This window comes from Seriola lalandi, unplaced genomic scaffold (genome assembly GCF_002814215.2).
Source record: "Seriola lalandi dorsalis isolate HSWRI2012SDOR001 ecotype SW California unplaced genomic scaffold, Sedor1 jcf7180002054982, whole genome shotgun sequence".
Classification (NCBI taxonomy): domain Eukaryota; kingdom Metazoa; phylum Chordata; class Actinopteri; order Carangiformes; family Carangidae; genus Seriola; species Seriola lalandi.
The window spans coordinates 565,541-580,965 of NW_019525531.1; the positions used below are offsets into that span (position 1 = coordinate 565,541).

Sequence of the window (15,425 nt, forward strand, 5' to 3'; positions counted from 1 at the left end):
TGATCAGCAGGAGCAGCTTGGAGTCCAGTCTTCTTCAGCTCCTCCACTAAAACTGCTAACATGGTGTTTTTCACCAGGACAGGCCTCGGTGTGAAGGTCTGCCTACACTGAGGGCAGCTGTAGATTTTCTTTCCATCCTCTTTATCCCAGTGGGTTTTAATACAGCTGATGCAGTAGCTGTGTCCACAGGGAATAGTCACCGGATCCTTCAGTAGATCCAGACAGACGGAACAAGAGAAGGTCTCCTGGTCCAGCTGAACTCCTTTCTGCGCCATTTCACCTCTCAGTGTCAACGACTGTCTGACTTTCACTTTCTCAGAACTGAAAGTAGTTTGAGCTCTGATCTGAACAACATGTGCCTCTGCAGTGAACGGGGCCTGTCAGCTTTTGCACTTCAACACATGTTGGTTCCACCAATCTTCAAACTGTAGATCTGAAGGGGAGGGAACAAGGAAATACATGAACAGAGTGGAGCTGGCTGTGTTTGAGAGCAGGAAGAAGAGGGAGGGTTATCAGGCTTTGTCTCATTCCAGGTAGAGGAGCAGTTTGATACTGTGTTTAACCCTTTACTTACAGTCTGGCTTATTTGTCTATGTGATAAACATTATTTGGGGATGAAGTGTGAACACCACAATTTAGAATTCGCTCTCGTTGAAAGGGGGCACTATTCCTCAGAGAGGACAACAATTAATTATTTCATTGATTAATGTGATCAATCTCATATCAGAAGCCTGACTTCTCAATTAAATTGATCTCCAGTCTCTACTTTAGAAGAACACAACAGGACAACAACAGGGTGTAAATAAATAAGTTTATTAACTAAACTACTATCTACAAAGTAAATGTAATGTTTAATAATCAGCAGTGTGATGAGTTGGCAATAGTGGGAGAGAATAAGTTATGGCTATACACTATGGCTATACAGCTAGTGATCACTATGTCTACAAATAAAATTTGATGATTAAATATTTCTATATTTCGACATCAACCAGTCATGAGCAGGATGTTAAGACCGGCCTACTGTGAGTTGCACCGTAGCCAGAGACCCTTGACGCGGGATCTAGGTGGATTCTCTGGAGGCCGTGTCCCGTTATCACGATGACGGATTCTGCCGGTTTCTCAGCGGTTCAGCGCTGGTGGAGTTTGCCAGGACTAGAATAGATCCTGCGGATGCGCTAGAATGCATCTTCAGTGATGTAACCTGGGTTCATCGGGTGTTTCGGGTCTGTTCGAACATCATACACCCTCGTCCAGGCGACCCGACCAGGGGTGATCAGTCCCCGGCCTGCATCCCAGCAGCAATTAGCCACTTGGCTTCCCTTTTCAGCCAGAGCCACCTAGTAGCTCTCTCTGCAGCATCAACGGTTGATTTGATGGCCCTCTTCTTAGTCTGACCCATGATCCCAAGCTTGGTGAGGAGTCTGCATAATGACCGGCCTGCAAATCCTCGACATCTCACCTCAATAGGCTCACAGTCGGTTGTCCATCCATAGCTCTTGCACTGCTCTGTCAACTCCTGGTATCCATGCGCTTCTCCCAGGGTACAGTGAGCTCTACCATGATCACCTTCTTGGTGGAGTTGGAGAAGATGACCATGTGTGGTTGGGGCGATATGTTCTGGAAAGCGCAGCTGCTTAACCAGATCCACTCTCAGCTCTTAGTTGGCTGCTGAGGCTAGGAGGCCAGTCGCTGACTTAGGCTGTGGAGGTTGTCTCTCTCCTGCCTTGATGAAGTTGATGGTCTTTGGGCGGCGTTGTCGGTTGGTGGTTATGGCTGAGGCTACCACCTCTGCTAGTGCTTTGAGCCTTTCTGTCTCGAGCACTCTTGATTATTAGACAGAGACATGACAATGTCTAATCTCACCTCTCTCACCTAGTGGTTTGTCCTCTCTCTCATTTAAGAGTGGAAATAAGCTTCTATATATTTACCTTATTAGTATATATAAATATGAGTGATCTTAAAATCACCTCGCTGAACGTTAAAGGTTTAAATTATGTCATCAAGCGCCAAAAGATTCTCACTCTTTTTAAGAAGGACAAATGCCACATTGCCTTTTTACAGGAGACCCACCTGACTGATCTGGAACATATTAAGGTGCGTAGGAATTTGGTTGGGCAGGTTTTTCAGTCCTATTTTAAATACGATAGCCGGGGTGTGGCTATTCTTTTACATCGCAGCCTTCCTTTTACATTCAATAGAGCAATAAGTGTCGTCCATATAAAGAACCTAAACAAGTTATCTCTGAGAACAAATCTCCTGAAGTGAGACCTACAACGTTATATGGGAGGCAGCAAAGGCCTACCTTGGTGGTGCTATCATATCTTACACTTCAGCACAAAAGAAAAAGGCCCTCAAAACCCAAATGGAGTTGGAGAAGAAAATTAAGGAGTTGGAGGGAGAATTTAAAAACTCCCCTTCCAAGTTCATTGGGAAACAGTTAGATGCTACACGTTCTGCATTAAACCAATTACAAGGAAAAGATTCTTTGATAAAATAAAATGACCAAATCTCTCAGATGACCAAAACAGGGACTGTCTCTTATACACATCTACGGGTGTTTCGGTCTGTTCGAACATCATACACCCTCGCCCAGGCGACCCGACCAGGGGTGATCAGTCCCCGGCCTGCATCCCAGCAGCAATTAGCCACTTGGCTTCCCTTTTCAGCCAGAGCCACCTAGTAGCTCTCTCTGCAGCATCAACGGTTGATTTGATGGCCCTCTTCTTAGTCTGACTCATGATCCCAAGCTTGGTGAGGAGTCTGCATAATGACCGGCCTGCAAATCCTTGACATCCCACCTCAATAGGCTCACAGTGGGTTGTCCATCCATAGCTCCTGCACTGCTCTGTCAACTCCTGGTATCCATGCGCTCCTCCCAGGGTACAGTGAGCTCTACCATGATCACCTTCTTGGTGGAGTTGGAGAAGATGACCATGTCCGGACGCAGTGTGGTTGGGGCGATATGCTCTGGAAAGCGCAGCTGCTTAACCAGATCCACTCTCAGCTCTTAGTTGGCTGCTGAGGCTAGGAGGCCAGTCGCTGACTTATGCTGTGGGGGTTGTCTCTCTCCTGCCTTGATGAAGTTGGTGGTCTTTGGGCGGCGTTGACGGTTGGTGGTTATGGCTGAGGCTACCACCTCTGCTAGTGCTTTGAGCCTTTCTGTCTCGAGCACTCTTGATTATTAGACAGAGACAAATGTCTAATCTCACCTCTCTCACCTAGTGGTTTGTCCTCTCTCTCATTTAAGAGTGGAAATAAGCTTCTATATATTTACCTTATTAGTATATAAATATGAGTGATCTTAAAATCACCTCGCTGAACGTTAAAGGTTTAAATCATGTCATCAAGCGCCAAAAGATTCTCACTCTTTTTAAGAAGGAGAAATGCCATATTGCCTTTTTACAGGAGACCCACCTGACTGATCTGGAACATATTAAGGTGCATAGGAATTTGGTTGGGCAGGTTTTTCATTCCTCTTTTAAATACCATAGCCAAGGTGTGGCTATTCTTTTACATCGCAGCCTTCCTTTTACATTGGATAAAGCAATAAGTGACAAAGAAGGCCTCTATGTGCTTATTTCTGGATACCTCTTTGGAGAACACATTTTACTGGGTTGCATCTATGCCCCTAGTACATATGAATCTGCTTTTTTTCATAAATTGTTGGCAGACATATCTGATTTTTCTTCCTCTTACATTCTAATAGGTGGTGACTTTAACTGTATATCTAACCCCACTGTCGACCAGTGTCCCTCTAGGCCTTTTTCTTCTCGTAAAAGCCTTAAACTAGTTGATTTTGCTCAGATTTAAACTTGCATGATGCACCTAGCCTTCTCAAGAATCGATTTCCTATTATCCTGAATACTTTTAGATAGACTTAAAGACTGTACCATAGGAAGTCAGACTGTATCTGACCATGCCCCTATTAGTGTGACCATCTCTCATCCATATAAAGAACCTAAACAAGTTATCTCTGAGAACAAATCTCCTGAAGTGAGACCTACAATGTTATATGGGAGGCAGCAAAGGCCTACCTTGGTGGTGCTATCATATCTTAAACTTCAGCACAAAAGAAAAAGGCCCTCAAAACCCAAATGGAGTTGGAGAAGAAAATTAAGGAGTTGGAGGGAGAATTTAAAAACTCCCCTTCCAAGTTCATTGGGAAACAGTTAGATGCTACACGTTCTGCATTAAACCAATTACAAGGAAAAGATTCTTTGATAAAATAAAATGACCAAATCTCTCAGATGACCAAAACAGGGACTTAAGCAAAACAATTATGTAGAAAGAGGTTCTGGAAACTAATTCAGGTACTTAAAGGGGGGGAAGCAGCAAGACACTATGGGTTCTGCCCTAAATTTTATAAAAAATTTGGGAAAACTTTAGTAGGCCCCCTGACAGATGACAGACTCTTTTGTACATGTCTTATTCTGAAAAAGGGCAAACCCTCTGCTCCCACAGGTCTATCAGTCTTATTCAGAGTCTTTGCCCTTAGGTGGCTTCAGTGACTTCAGCACATTGGTGAATTTTCCTTTCAAATGGTCCACAGCTGGCTTCATGTACCTGGGTCTAAAAATCTCTCCAGATGTACAAAATTTATGGAAACTCAACTTTGCCCCTGTACTTACTACAGTGAAACAACATCTGATTAGGTTGCACGATCTCCCGCTCACATTTTTCGGGCGTATCAGTCTGATAAAGATGAATGTTCTCCCTTGACTTCTATACCCTTTACAAATATTGCCACCACATATCCCCAAAAGAATTAATAAGGACTTGGAGAGATCCCTCTCAAAATGTATCTGGCACGGTAAGCAACCAAGACTAAGGTTTAGTTCTCTACAGTTGCCTAAAGACAAAGGTGGTTTAGCAGTACCCAATATGAATAATTATTTTGTCTACACTTGATGTACACTGTGAGCCTCTTGTTCTTGTTGTTCTTATTCTGAAAATAATAAAAATATGTTTAAAAAAAAGAAGAAAAAAAATTCAATTTAGATAGAAACTCACTTTTAATGTAAGATGCCTTTAAACAACAAATCAAACAAGTCACTTGTAGAAATCCACCAGATCATTTGACTCTGCATTTAATTTGGAGATGGACTTCATGACTGTAAAATGTATATTTTCTTACATCAGATTAATAATATTCTTTCACTTTTGTTCAAAATTGACCAACAGACATCACACTTTAGCAGATACATTGTCATCATACCAGTAATGTTTTTGATGAATACGCCAAATTTTTTAAACGTCGCAAGTCATTCCTGGTTTTATAATATCACTCTGTTCATAGTATTTTTGAAATAAAAAGACAAGCAATAATTTTTCTTCACTTTCTTTCTCTTAAAAGATGAAATCCTAATAATTTACAGCAGTTTCGCAGCAGTAACCATCATGTTTTATACCTGGCATTTGTTACAGATCTTATCTTATTTGTCTGAGCTATCATGACATGTTGGAAATTAGTTTCTACACTACTGTGTGCGAACCTGTCTATTACACCTCAAACAGATCATTGCACGTCTGAGAAAATATGTCTGAATCTCAAATACAATACAAAGCATAACAGCTGTGATTTTAACTTCATATCTTTTCATGTTTATGAGGCACTTCACGTCTTTGAAGGAATATTTGGATAATCAAATGGCCTGTCCTGAGCTAAGAAATTAGCCAACGTTCGTCAGCATGTAGTCACAATGGTTCACTGAAACCCAAGAGTTGGCTGTAAGCTAGCTTGGTAGATTGAAGATTATCATTAGTGAAATAACATCACTAAAAGTTACTTTTTTATCATGAAAGTAATCATTTAGTAATCATAACCAGTTGGTACAACTATCTGTGAGCTAGCTTGTTAGATTGCAGTTAGCAGGAATCACTGAACCTGACAACAATGTTTGCAAATTAGCAGCAAATTAACAAACAAATCTATAAAAGGCTGTGTCCGAAATCACTTCCTTCTTTACTATGTAATGCAACAAATTTACCCTGTGCAATTTTATTTTAGTGTCCAAATTCTAAGGTGAAAAAGTAGAGTCCATGGTATATACATTACTCCATGCAAACAATCCGACGTGCCAGATTTTACAGTTGCAAACGTTAACAGTCGGGCGACATTATGCCTGTAAGTGATGACACAGTGATAATGGTTTGTAGTTTTGTGAAATTTACTGCTCACTACAGCATAAACTATTGTGTATCTACAGGGAGTAGTGAATTGGGGATCGAAGGGGTGATTTCAGACTCAGCCTGAAAATGCTGTTAAGTATCTAAGGTCAAAGTTGAGGACTGGCGGGGCCTCAGCAGTCAGACTCGGCCATCCTCTCAGGCCGGGCTGATTGACAGGTGCTGGGTGGGGTGAAGACGTCTGGGTCACTGATGCCCAGCTGGAGGTTGAAGAAGCGGGTGGAGGTGGTGACGCTGCTGTTCCTGGTGTACGTCTCCTGCACTGGGTAGCAGTCCTTCAGGGTGTAAACACCCACCCAGGTCTCATCTGGTGGAGGGAGGGAGCAGACATTATGGCAGCTCAGAGCTGGAGGTTTTATTCCAACAACAGCTGCTCTTATAATCAGTTCAAATTTGGCATGAAAGAAGGAAACCTTGCTGGAATGTTTGTTTTATTGTGAAGGAGCTGCAGGAAGTATTGAATATAGACCAACACTGGTTTATCAAAAATTGATCAAATGGCGATTAACGGGCATATTCAACAAACTTACACCGATATTTCTTACTTCTACTTAGTATCATTTACTCATAGAGCAGGTTTAGTTTCTTTTGTGTAAGTTTTGAGACTTAAAATTACTTTCTTCATTAAATAAATCCATATGAAAACTGTCTGCAGCATGTTCATAGCGCTTTTGATGCTGTGAAAAAGTAAAATATCATTCACCTCCATGGTATTGAGATAGGGGCAGAGATACAATGGGACAGATATCTTAAAATTAGAACAGGTGGAGCCAAAACAATCTGTATAGCTAGATACCATTTGAGGTCAGTGGGATTTTTTCCCGACTCTTTCAATTACAGATTGACTAATATAAAAGAGACTCAACCAAAACTTGAAGACTAGTACATTTGGAAACCATCACAACATGCCAAACTTTGTTCAGGATTTAGAGTTTCTTCAGATGGGGTTTGCAACTGTAACTCTAAATCGACTCAGATGTTTCTCTATCTGTTCGAGTTTTACCTAGAAATGGTTTCTGTTGGCAGTTGCAGCCCAGGAGAAAATCCAAAGTAACTCAGGCACTGAAAGTCACTTGAAGTTTCTCACTTTCTAAATTTAGATCACAGCCACCATCTATTGGCTGTTACTGGTACTACATCGACAGGAACTAAAGGACAATATTATTCCACATGCTTGTATAATATTAAGTATGAAGACATGGGCAATATGTTCAGCCAAATGAAAATTAAATATTTATGGCACCAGGCAGCGCTACAGTTAGATAAATGGAGATTAATACTTGTAGACACTGCTCTACATGCAGTACTTTGGACACCACCAGCACTTATCCAACAGGTTATTTCTAAAGTGCTGAAGAAGCACTAGTTCCAAATCTCTGCAATCTCTGTCTTGACGTGTTCTCTGTATTTTATGAAAAAGGCAGCATTGTACTGAACAGCCACATGTGTCGTGTTAAAAACCCGACTCACGCTGACGGGCCGGCTTCCTGTCTGACCACTCCTGAACCTCCACGTTGTCCCCAGGGCCTCCGATGAAGTACTGGTCCTCGAAGGTGGAGTTGTTGGGGATGTCAAAGGGATCCCAGGCCTCCGTCAACGCGATCTTTGAGCAGTCTTTGGTCTTCTGGTCAATCTGGAACATCACCATGCTCTGGTACAGGTAGATGTACTCAAAAAACCTGAAGCAAGGTGAGACAAAGAGGTGAAAGGCTTTTTTCGGGTGGAGTTTTTTCTTATCCAAATCGAGGGTGTCGTATGCTGTTTGTATTGTAAAGACAAACGAACTGAGAAAAATAACATGTTGACACCAGGATTCAGTTCACAGCTGCATTAGCTTATTTTTTTCTGGCTCCTTGGGGTCAACAGGTGATAACACATCATCTGACATTGATTCACCTCCAGCTGTTAAATCGTAATTATTTCAGTTTAATTATGTATATTATTTTCAAAAAGATGTCTTTAAAAGGTGCCTTATTAGAAAATGCTGTCTTTATCATTATTGTTAACATTTATTTGATAAAATTTATTATTTTAATGTGTATATATGCTTTATTTGAATGTATTTTTGTGTTATTTCCTTTATTATTTTTTATAAATTTATACTTTTTATATGATGAATCTTAATATATCAGTATTAAGAATATTAAGAACTATTTCCGTGCTACCAGATTGTTATAAAGCCAGTATCAACTTTCCTTTACAAAAATCATGAACACAACCAGAGATTTTACAAAACCTGGCAACTCAAAGTTTGTTGTTATTACTGGCTTATTAACTGATTTATAAAGCTTTAGTAACATTTCACATTAAAACATCAATAAAGCCTTACTAATGAACTCTTAATAAAAATGTTATGTCTGTCGAGCTAGTATTGTGATCATTTATTACATGTAATGTATTTTTTATTGTTTGTGTTTTGTATTTGTATGTTTATTTAAATAATTTTTTTGGTATTCCATCCATGTATTTTGGTGCCTTTTATGCAGTTCAATTTACTGTATTTACTGGGGGGAGGGGTTAGAAGGGTGGGAGATATTTTCTGAATATTATCACTGTGTCACAATACCACATTACTGTGGTACTCAAATAAAGATAATGTTGAGAAATGTATATCACTGCAGGATAATACATTATTATTACTTTACGATATATTTTAATGCGTGCAATAGGCTGATATTAAAATAAATCGTTTAAGGAGAGAGGATCTTACTTCTGACACGGGGTGTGTTTCTTGTGCTGTTGCAGGATTCGGATCCTCTGGTTCAGGCCGTCGTAGGAAACGGCTGCACGGTTGTTCCTCCCGGTACTGTGGTCGTACAGCACCCACCTGCCCTCCCACTGCAGCGGGGCGAGGCAGGGCCCGGCCGCCTTAGTGGTATTCAGCCTGGGGAGGCCGAGAACTGATGCCCCGGCCAGAAACACGAACAACAGACGGTGCATGACGACAGGAGAGTCCCGTTAGCTAGTCCCGTAGTTGTTATCGCTGACAGCGGTCTGCACCTGCGGCCCACAAGCTCTCTAGAATTAGCTGAAGGTTTTCCGGATGTGCCTTTCAAAATAAAAGAACAGATTAAATGGAACTGCAGGATTTTATTAGTCATATAATATTTTTTTTATATTATTTTATTTTGTTCCACTTAATATAGGTATTTGATATTTCTATGCACTTTTTAAATCTCTAGAAATGTTGGTGCTGACAAAAATGCTAAATAAATGTCTTGATGGCTTGCTTTGGTGCTACCATTTCAAAATAAGAGACCCCATTTTAAAAAGATCAAAATAAAAGCCAAGTCAATATAAATGTAGCAAATGACAAATATATTAAACTTACGGTATTAATAAGTCAAAAGTTAAAATAAATTGCTTTAATTTAGAAATAAAAACATTTAAATTACTTGATATTATTTGATTGTGATCCTCCTCTCCGCCACTAGAGGGCAGATGTTCCCAGCGGTCCCCGTCTTTTGACGTCACACAACCAACATGGCTAAGAAACAACGTGGGAAAACAACTTCACAGTCAAAGACGGCGAATAACGAAAAACAGGAAGAAAATTTCACTTTAATGCTCGAGTCCAGTGACGATGAAGCGCCCGAAGAGGTGACATTTGAAGACTCGAAGGCTCAGGCTCTACGGAGCATGAAACGGGCGCTGGACACAGCCAGGAGGTAGCTAACAGCCGGCTAACTAGCTCATGTCAACGGGGAGACCGTTAAACTAAATTACATCCAAAACAAATTAGTTTACTGTGTTTTCATGCTAATGGGTAGAATAAATGCACATCAATGACCTATCCATGACATATTCTGATTTCTTTGGGGGAAATTTTCATGTCGGCCGGGAGAATGAGCAGCTGGTTATTTAACAAAAGTGTATGGAATTGTTTCTCAATGCAACAAAACTAGCACGGTACGTACGTCTGAGACGGCAGAAAAGCCGAGGGATTTTTGTAATGCGGCTCTGTTGTTGGTCTGTTTTTTTTTTGCCGATATGGACAGTGTCTCCCAACAATTCAGAATACCGGTAACACCGAATTTAAAGGTTGTTTAAAGCAGTACCTGTCCAGACATAAAACCATAATAATAAATGTTAAACATTAAACCAGTAATACAGCTATTTTTGGTATCATTTCATGTGTTTGGGTCAACGATGTATGTTCATGTTTGCAGGGAAAAAGAGCTGCTGAAGGAGAAGAGGAGGAAAAGGCAGGAGCTGTTCCAGGAACAGAAGGTCTGTGTGTGTTTTGATAAAAAAAATCTCAAAAACAAACCTTATTAACCGTTTTAATATCCCTGTGTAGGTTTGGCGTTTGTGCTTTTATTTATTGCAGCCATAAACATGCTGTGTCAGTCTAAATGTGACATTTAGTCTTTGAATAAGCTGTTTTTATTCCTCTACATCTGCCCCACACATACAGTACAGTGTAATTCTCATACCAACGAGATACATGGTTCTGCTGTAATTTAAAAAGCAGTGGAAGGCAGTGTTGGACGGTGAGTCCTCTTTGGTTCAGACTGAAATAGCTCAGCAACTATCAGACGGATTAGCATGAAATTTTGTGCAGACATTCATGGTCCCCAGAGGATTTCCTCTTGTCCTGAATCTCTTTGGGTTTTGGACTAGAAAACAGGAAATGTTTGGAGTTTGTAGCTTATTAAAATCACAGGAACAATAATTTGATTATCAAAACAACAAATTATAAAAATAAATTATAAATAGATTAATTGTTGCAGCTCAACTTTGGTTTATGACCAAATACCTGCAAAACCAGTGACATTAGGTACAGCCTCATGTTTTTGTCTTGTCCTTTATATTGTTGATGTGTTTGCTGAATCATGGTCAGAAGCGATTTCATGTACTTTTCCTTTTAAATAAAGCTTTTGTGTGATCTTTCTTCATTCTTCTGATTCCCACAGAAAAGAAAACTCTTACCGGACGACCTGTTGGAAGAAATTGACTCAGCTTCTTCAAAGTAAGTTTATTGACCTGCCTCATTCTTCAGCTCTTTGATTTTATGCATTTCTTTACACCCGTTGCTGCTCAGTGAACATTTACATCTTCTTTATTTTCCAGGAAACAGAAACAGTCTGAAGATGAAGGTGAAGAAGCTTCCCATCCTTCTGACATATTTTAAACATTTAGCTGACACTCTCAGATCAGTATGACCTACTTTATCCTTTCTCCCAATTCAACCTGCTCTCACCAGCTGAAGAGGAGCGTCAGGAAGATGATGAGGAAGAGAGCAGGAAGAAGAAAAAGAAGAGGAGTGGGAAATTGGTACATGCTCGAAAGTATGTAAATACACCTTTTTAAAGGAGCTTTGCTATTGCTACATAGCTAACTTTAGCATTTACTGACCAGACTGGAAGAAACATTGCAAGTTCAGCATCAGGCTTCATTCATTTACTTGCTAAGGGCTGTCTCCAGAAGTGGAAAGCAATGCCAATGTTATCTCTTTACGTCTCCTACTGGAGTTAGCATGCTAATCAGCTAACCCCAGCCTGTCTCGTCACTTTCAGATAGCGACTCTCTGTAGCTGCCAAGACGTAGCGCTTCTCAGAGGACGTATCGTAACCTCTTGTCTTGTAAATGCAACGATGGCCAAAGCTCCTGTCAAGCGACAATCACCACCACCTGCTCCCACTGAGAAACCATGTTCAGCAACAGAGAAAGCTTACAAATAACCCCTTTTGATTATTGTTTTGTCAGCAATTCAATTGTAATTAATCACCAAGCATGCACTGGCTGCTTGTCCTGAAATCTAACCATCAAAGTAGTTGAACAAAATAATCTCAACTCAAGGTCCAATCAGAATTTCATTTCACTTCATCCACAGATTAATCCTGTGAGATGCATTACAGCATTTTTATGCAGGTTCATTATCAGCAGTTAAATGATAATACAGAAGTGTGATAGTCTGACTCTTGGTGTCCAGAATCTCAAAGCCAGCTCTTTAAAAAAAGTGGCTTTCCCAGTTTGGTGTGGAAGAACTTAACTGGCCTGCACATGAGCACTGACCTCATCCCCTTCCAATGCTGACTGGGATCCAGACCTCATCACCCAGCGTCGGTGTCACACCTCACCGAAGCTGTTGTGTTTGAATAGGAGCAGGTTCCAAAATCTACCAGAAGATTGAAGTTTGTTACAGCAGCAGGTTAAATCCCATAGTTTTTAGACTAACATGTATGTGTGTGCAATGTTGTAGTGTCCACATACTTATTTCCATATGGTGTATTGGGATAACTGATATGGATACTGGCCAATGAATTAATGAAACTGGACTCCTTCCTGTTTGTCAGCCTGAAGGGAAACTACACGGTGGCGACGGTGAAGGAGGAACGAGCGTCGGCGTCCTTCCAGCAGCAGGCGGCCAAGGATTTCATCCAGTCCAGACTGTACGGACCAGGAAGCTGCAGGACCACAAGTAAGAAGGCAGCGTTCACACTGCATGGAGTTTCGCCAGCAGACACCTACTGTAAAAAAAACAATTTAGAGCCAAGATGTACCGTCAAGTGATCACATGATTAATCACCTACAGATCCAGACTGACACTAGATCTGCCGTATTTACAAAAAAATCCAATTACAATTTATTCAGTTGTATATTATTCTGCAAGAACTTGCAGTATATGATTTTTAAAAAGTTAATTTTATTATTGTGTTATCTAATATATTTATTATGTATTAAGAGGGTTTAAATAAAAAGAAATTGTCTGAATGGAAACAAAATCCTCCTACGAGATGTCCTGCTGTTGTCACAAATCACATAATAAAGAGAATTTAGTTCCACACTGAGAAGTACAGAAAGTAAAGATGTTTAGACAGTGTTTGTAAATCACATCAATGTCAGTTTTATTTAAAAAAAAAAAAAAAAACTCTGCAAGCTACACTCTGTGGCAGTAGTCTGTAAAGACGATGATCTGTCTCAATTTGAGTTTTGCTACAGCCACGTCCCGACTCGTCTCACTGAAGGTATCCACTCTCCGGGGATTCCTGTCCTAGACGACGGCGGCGACATTCACAGCTTTCAGTCTCGACTTTCAGTCCAGCCGTCTTTACCCGAAGGTGTTCACACTTCACGTCCTTCTGCTTTCAGGTAACGAGCTGCTCTCCCTCCAGAACAAGAAGGGCAGGAACAAAAGTGCAGCCGTGCAGTTTGTCAAGAAAGACTGGGGTAAGTTGAGGAGAATGAACTGAGATAGTTAAACAGTTGTTACTGAATATTTATTGTGAGTACGCGAAAGAAAAAATCTGCATTTAGAAAATCTAAACCTGAGCTGCCTTCATACTAATTTAAATAGGTTTTGAGTGTGTTGTTTATTTACACTGGAGAAGTTGTTAAAATCCTCTCATTGGTTAGATGTGTCTGGGGCGTGAGCGAGAGACTCAACAGAGGAAGAAGGTCCTGAATAAAGTCCAAATATTAAAAAACTAGTTCAGGTAGGACCCTGATTCGTTATCTGGCAGCAGCTGTTGATTTCTCTGGCTTTCAGCTCAGACTTTGCAGAGGACACCTTGTTGGGTCAGATCCAGGTCAGATCAGAACACCGCTCCAGAATTAGTTTGCGATACAACCAAGTCCTCTTCCTCTGAAGGGTGTCCTGTGCACAACTGATGTGTTCAGATCCGCTCAAACAGATCGTTCCAAGAGGGGAAACAATAACAGTTTGTGAATGCAACTAAAAGATGCCTGATTCTTATGCCTCTGCGCCAGCGAGAGCCAGAGCTGGACGCATGTTGTTTTCGGGTAGTCCAACCGTCTGTCCCATTCTCGGGGACGCGATATCTCAGTAACACCTTGAGGGATTTTCTTCAAATTTGGCAGAAATGTTCACTTGGACTCAAGGATGAACTGATTCGATTTTGCTTGTAAAAGATCAAAGTTCAAGATCATGGTGATCTCACATTCTTGTGAATTCAATATATCAGGAACGCCCAGAGGGAATGTCATTCTGACACACTGTGACCTCACAAAACACCCAACCGGTGGAGGCAGATGGCCCCGCCCACCCTGAGTCCAGTTCTGCTCGAGGTTTCTGCCTCTTAAGAGGAAGCCTTTCCTTGCCACTGTGGCCTAGTGCTGCTCTTGGTGGGAATTGTTGGGTCTCTGTCAATAATACTATAAAGATGCTTTATTTGAAAGGTGCCTTGAGATAATTTCTGTCGTGAATTGGCATTATAAAAATAAAAATTGACTTGACGTTTTTGGCCATAAATCACAAATTAATTCACTGATTATGACTGTTGGTGTAAACCTCTGTCCAACAATGCAAAGCCCAAAGACAATAAATAGAGAAGCTACTCGCAGCTGCAAAATATTTAAATTATGGATGGGGTGAGTTTCAGGAAGATATTGGAAGTTTAATCTTACTATATCTTAAAAATCTTAATATAGTTTATACTGTATACAGTTTGTATGGAAATGGAATTTGGACACAGCTTTGATTTCATGACACCGCCATAAAAGGGGGGAAATGACATGAGTCCTGTTCAGACAGTGATGTTGCTCAGTCTCTAATCTCTGTCCGATCTTCCAGCCTGTAAGGAAAAAGCCAAAGCAGAGAAGCTGAAGAAGAGGTGGGTCCACAAGCAGCAGATTCCCTCCTGCTGACCGGGCGTCTCTCCGCAGACCTCCACTGCAGCGGCAGCACGTTGGATTTTTAATGGACAACAAACACGGCCGACCGTCAGGAACACAGAGGAAGAGGTTGTTTAAATTTAGGCCGGGACACTGACTGAATGTGGGAACAGAAGCGGCCTCAGTCCCCTGGTTTATCACCAGGACTCAGACAAAAGCTGTGCAGGCGCAAACAGATGGGGGAGTGAGATTACACCAAAATAAAAGTCCTCTGTTGTCATAGCCAGAGGCTCCTCTTCGTCCTTATAAACTGGGAAGTTTCCTCGCATCAACTCTTTGCTGAGTTTCTTAAACAGCAGAACGTGGAGATACAGTTGTTCAGGGTTTGTCTCATGATTTTTTATCTATGATGATGACATTTACTTCACACAGTTAATTGCTGAGATGTAAGAATCAGATGACCTGTTCCCTTTTTTTCTGTTCACCAACTGTATTGATAAATGCTTGTTGTTATATCTGTATCTTTAAATATGTTTAAAAAAAAACAAAATAAAGGCTTGAGTGTACACACACATACACACACTAGCTTTACTGCTTCAAATGATCAAAATAGTCAGCGGCCAAGGGGAAAACAAATCACACAAAATAGTCAGCAAAATCTC

General features: G+C 40.8%; 3 protein-coding genes across 3 annotated transcripts in view; 1 reads left to right on the plus strand and 2 right to left on the minus strand.

Annotated features, from left to right (window-relative positions):
• LOC111647092 (tripartite motif-containing protein 16-like protein) overlaps positions 1–275 on the minus strand; it is a 1,860-nt gene extending 1,585 nt beyond the window's left edge. The window contains exon 1 of the mRNA XM_023396710.2: positions 75–275. Coding sequence (XP_023252478.1) covers positions 75–275 — 201 coding nt within the window. The remainder of the gene's footprint in view (positions 1–74) is intronic.
• A 4,718-nt stretch (positions 276–4,993) lies between these two features.
• epdr1 (ependymin related 1) lies at positions 4,994–9,205 on the minus strand. The gene is made up of 3 exons (XM_023396693.2): positions 8,897–9,205; positions 7,657–7,865; positions 4,994–6,493 (listed from the first exon to the last, which is right to left on the minus strand). Exons 1-3 carry the CDS (start codon positions 9,124–9,126, stop codon positions 6,300–6,302), a joined length of 633 nt encoding a protein of 210 aa, XP_023252461.1. The 5' UTR covers positions 9,127–9,205; the 3' UTR covers positions 4,994–6,299.
• Positions 9,206–9,633: 428 nt separating this feature from the next.
• On the plus strand, positions 9,634–15,339 carry nol7 (nucleolar protein 7). The gene is made up of 8 exons (XM_023396692.2): positions 9,634–9,854; positions 10,356–10,416; positions 11,103–11,158; positions 11,260–11,285; positions 11,393–11,477; positions 12,486–12,610; positions 13,282–13,359; positions 14,723–15,339. The coding sequence occupies exons 1-8, from the start codon at positions 9,670–9,672 to the stop codon at positions 14,794–14,796; spliced, it is 690 nt and encodes a 229-aa protein (XP_023252460.1). The 5' UTR covers positions 9,634–9,669; the 3' UTR covers positions 14,797–15,339.
• The last annotated feature ends 86 nt before the right edge of the window (positions 15,340–15,425 follow it).

Excerpts from the sequence above, each read along its gene's own strand:
- epdr1 (XM_023396693.2), bottom strand. The coding sequence starts at position 9,126 with ATGCACCGTCTGTTGTTCGTGTTTCTGGCCGGGGCATCAGTTCTCGGC. Across the intron at positions 7,866-8,896 it reads AAACACACCCCGTGTCAGAA|GTTTTTTGAGTACATCTACC; the intron begins GTAAGATCCTCT and ends ACCTTGCTTCAG. Across the intron at positions 6,494-7,656 it reads CAGGAAGCCGGCCCGTCAGC|ATGAGACCTGGGTGGGTGTT; the intron begins GTGAGTCGGGTT and ends TCCCTCCACCAG.
- nol7 (XM_023396692.2), top strand. The coding sequence starts at position 9,670 with ATGGCTAAGAAACAACGTGGGAAAACAACTTCACAGTCAAAGACGGCG. Across the intron at positions 10,417-11,102 it reads AGCTGTTCCAGGAACAGAAG|AAAAGAAAACTCTTACCGGA; the intron begins GTCTGTGTGTGT and ends TGATTCCCACAG. Across the intron at positions 11,478-12,485 it reads AAATTGGTACATGCTCGAAA|CCTGAAGGGAAACTACACGG; the intron begins GTATGTAAATAC and ends CCTGTTTGTCAG.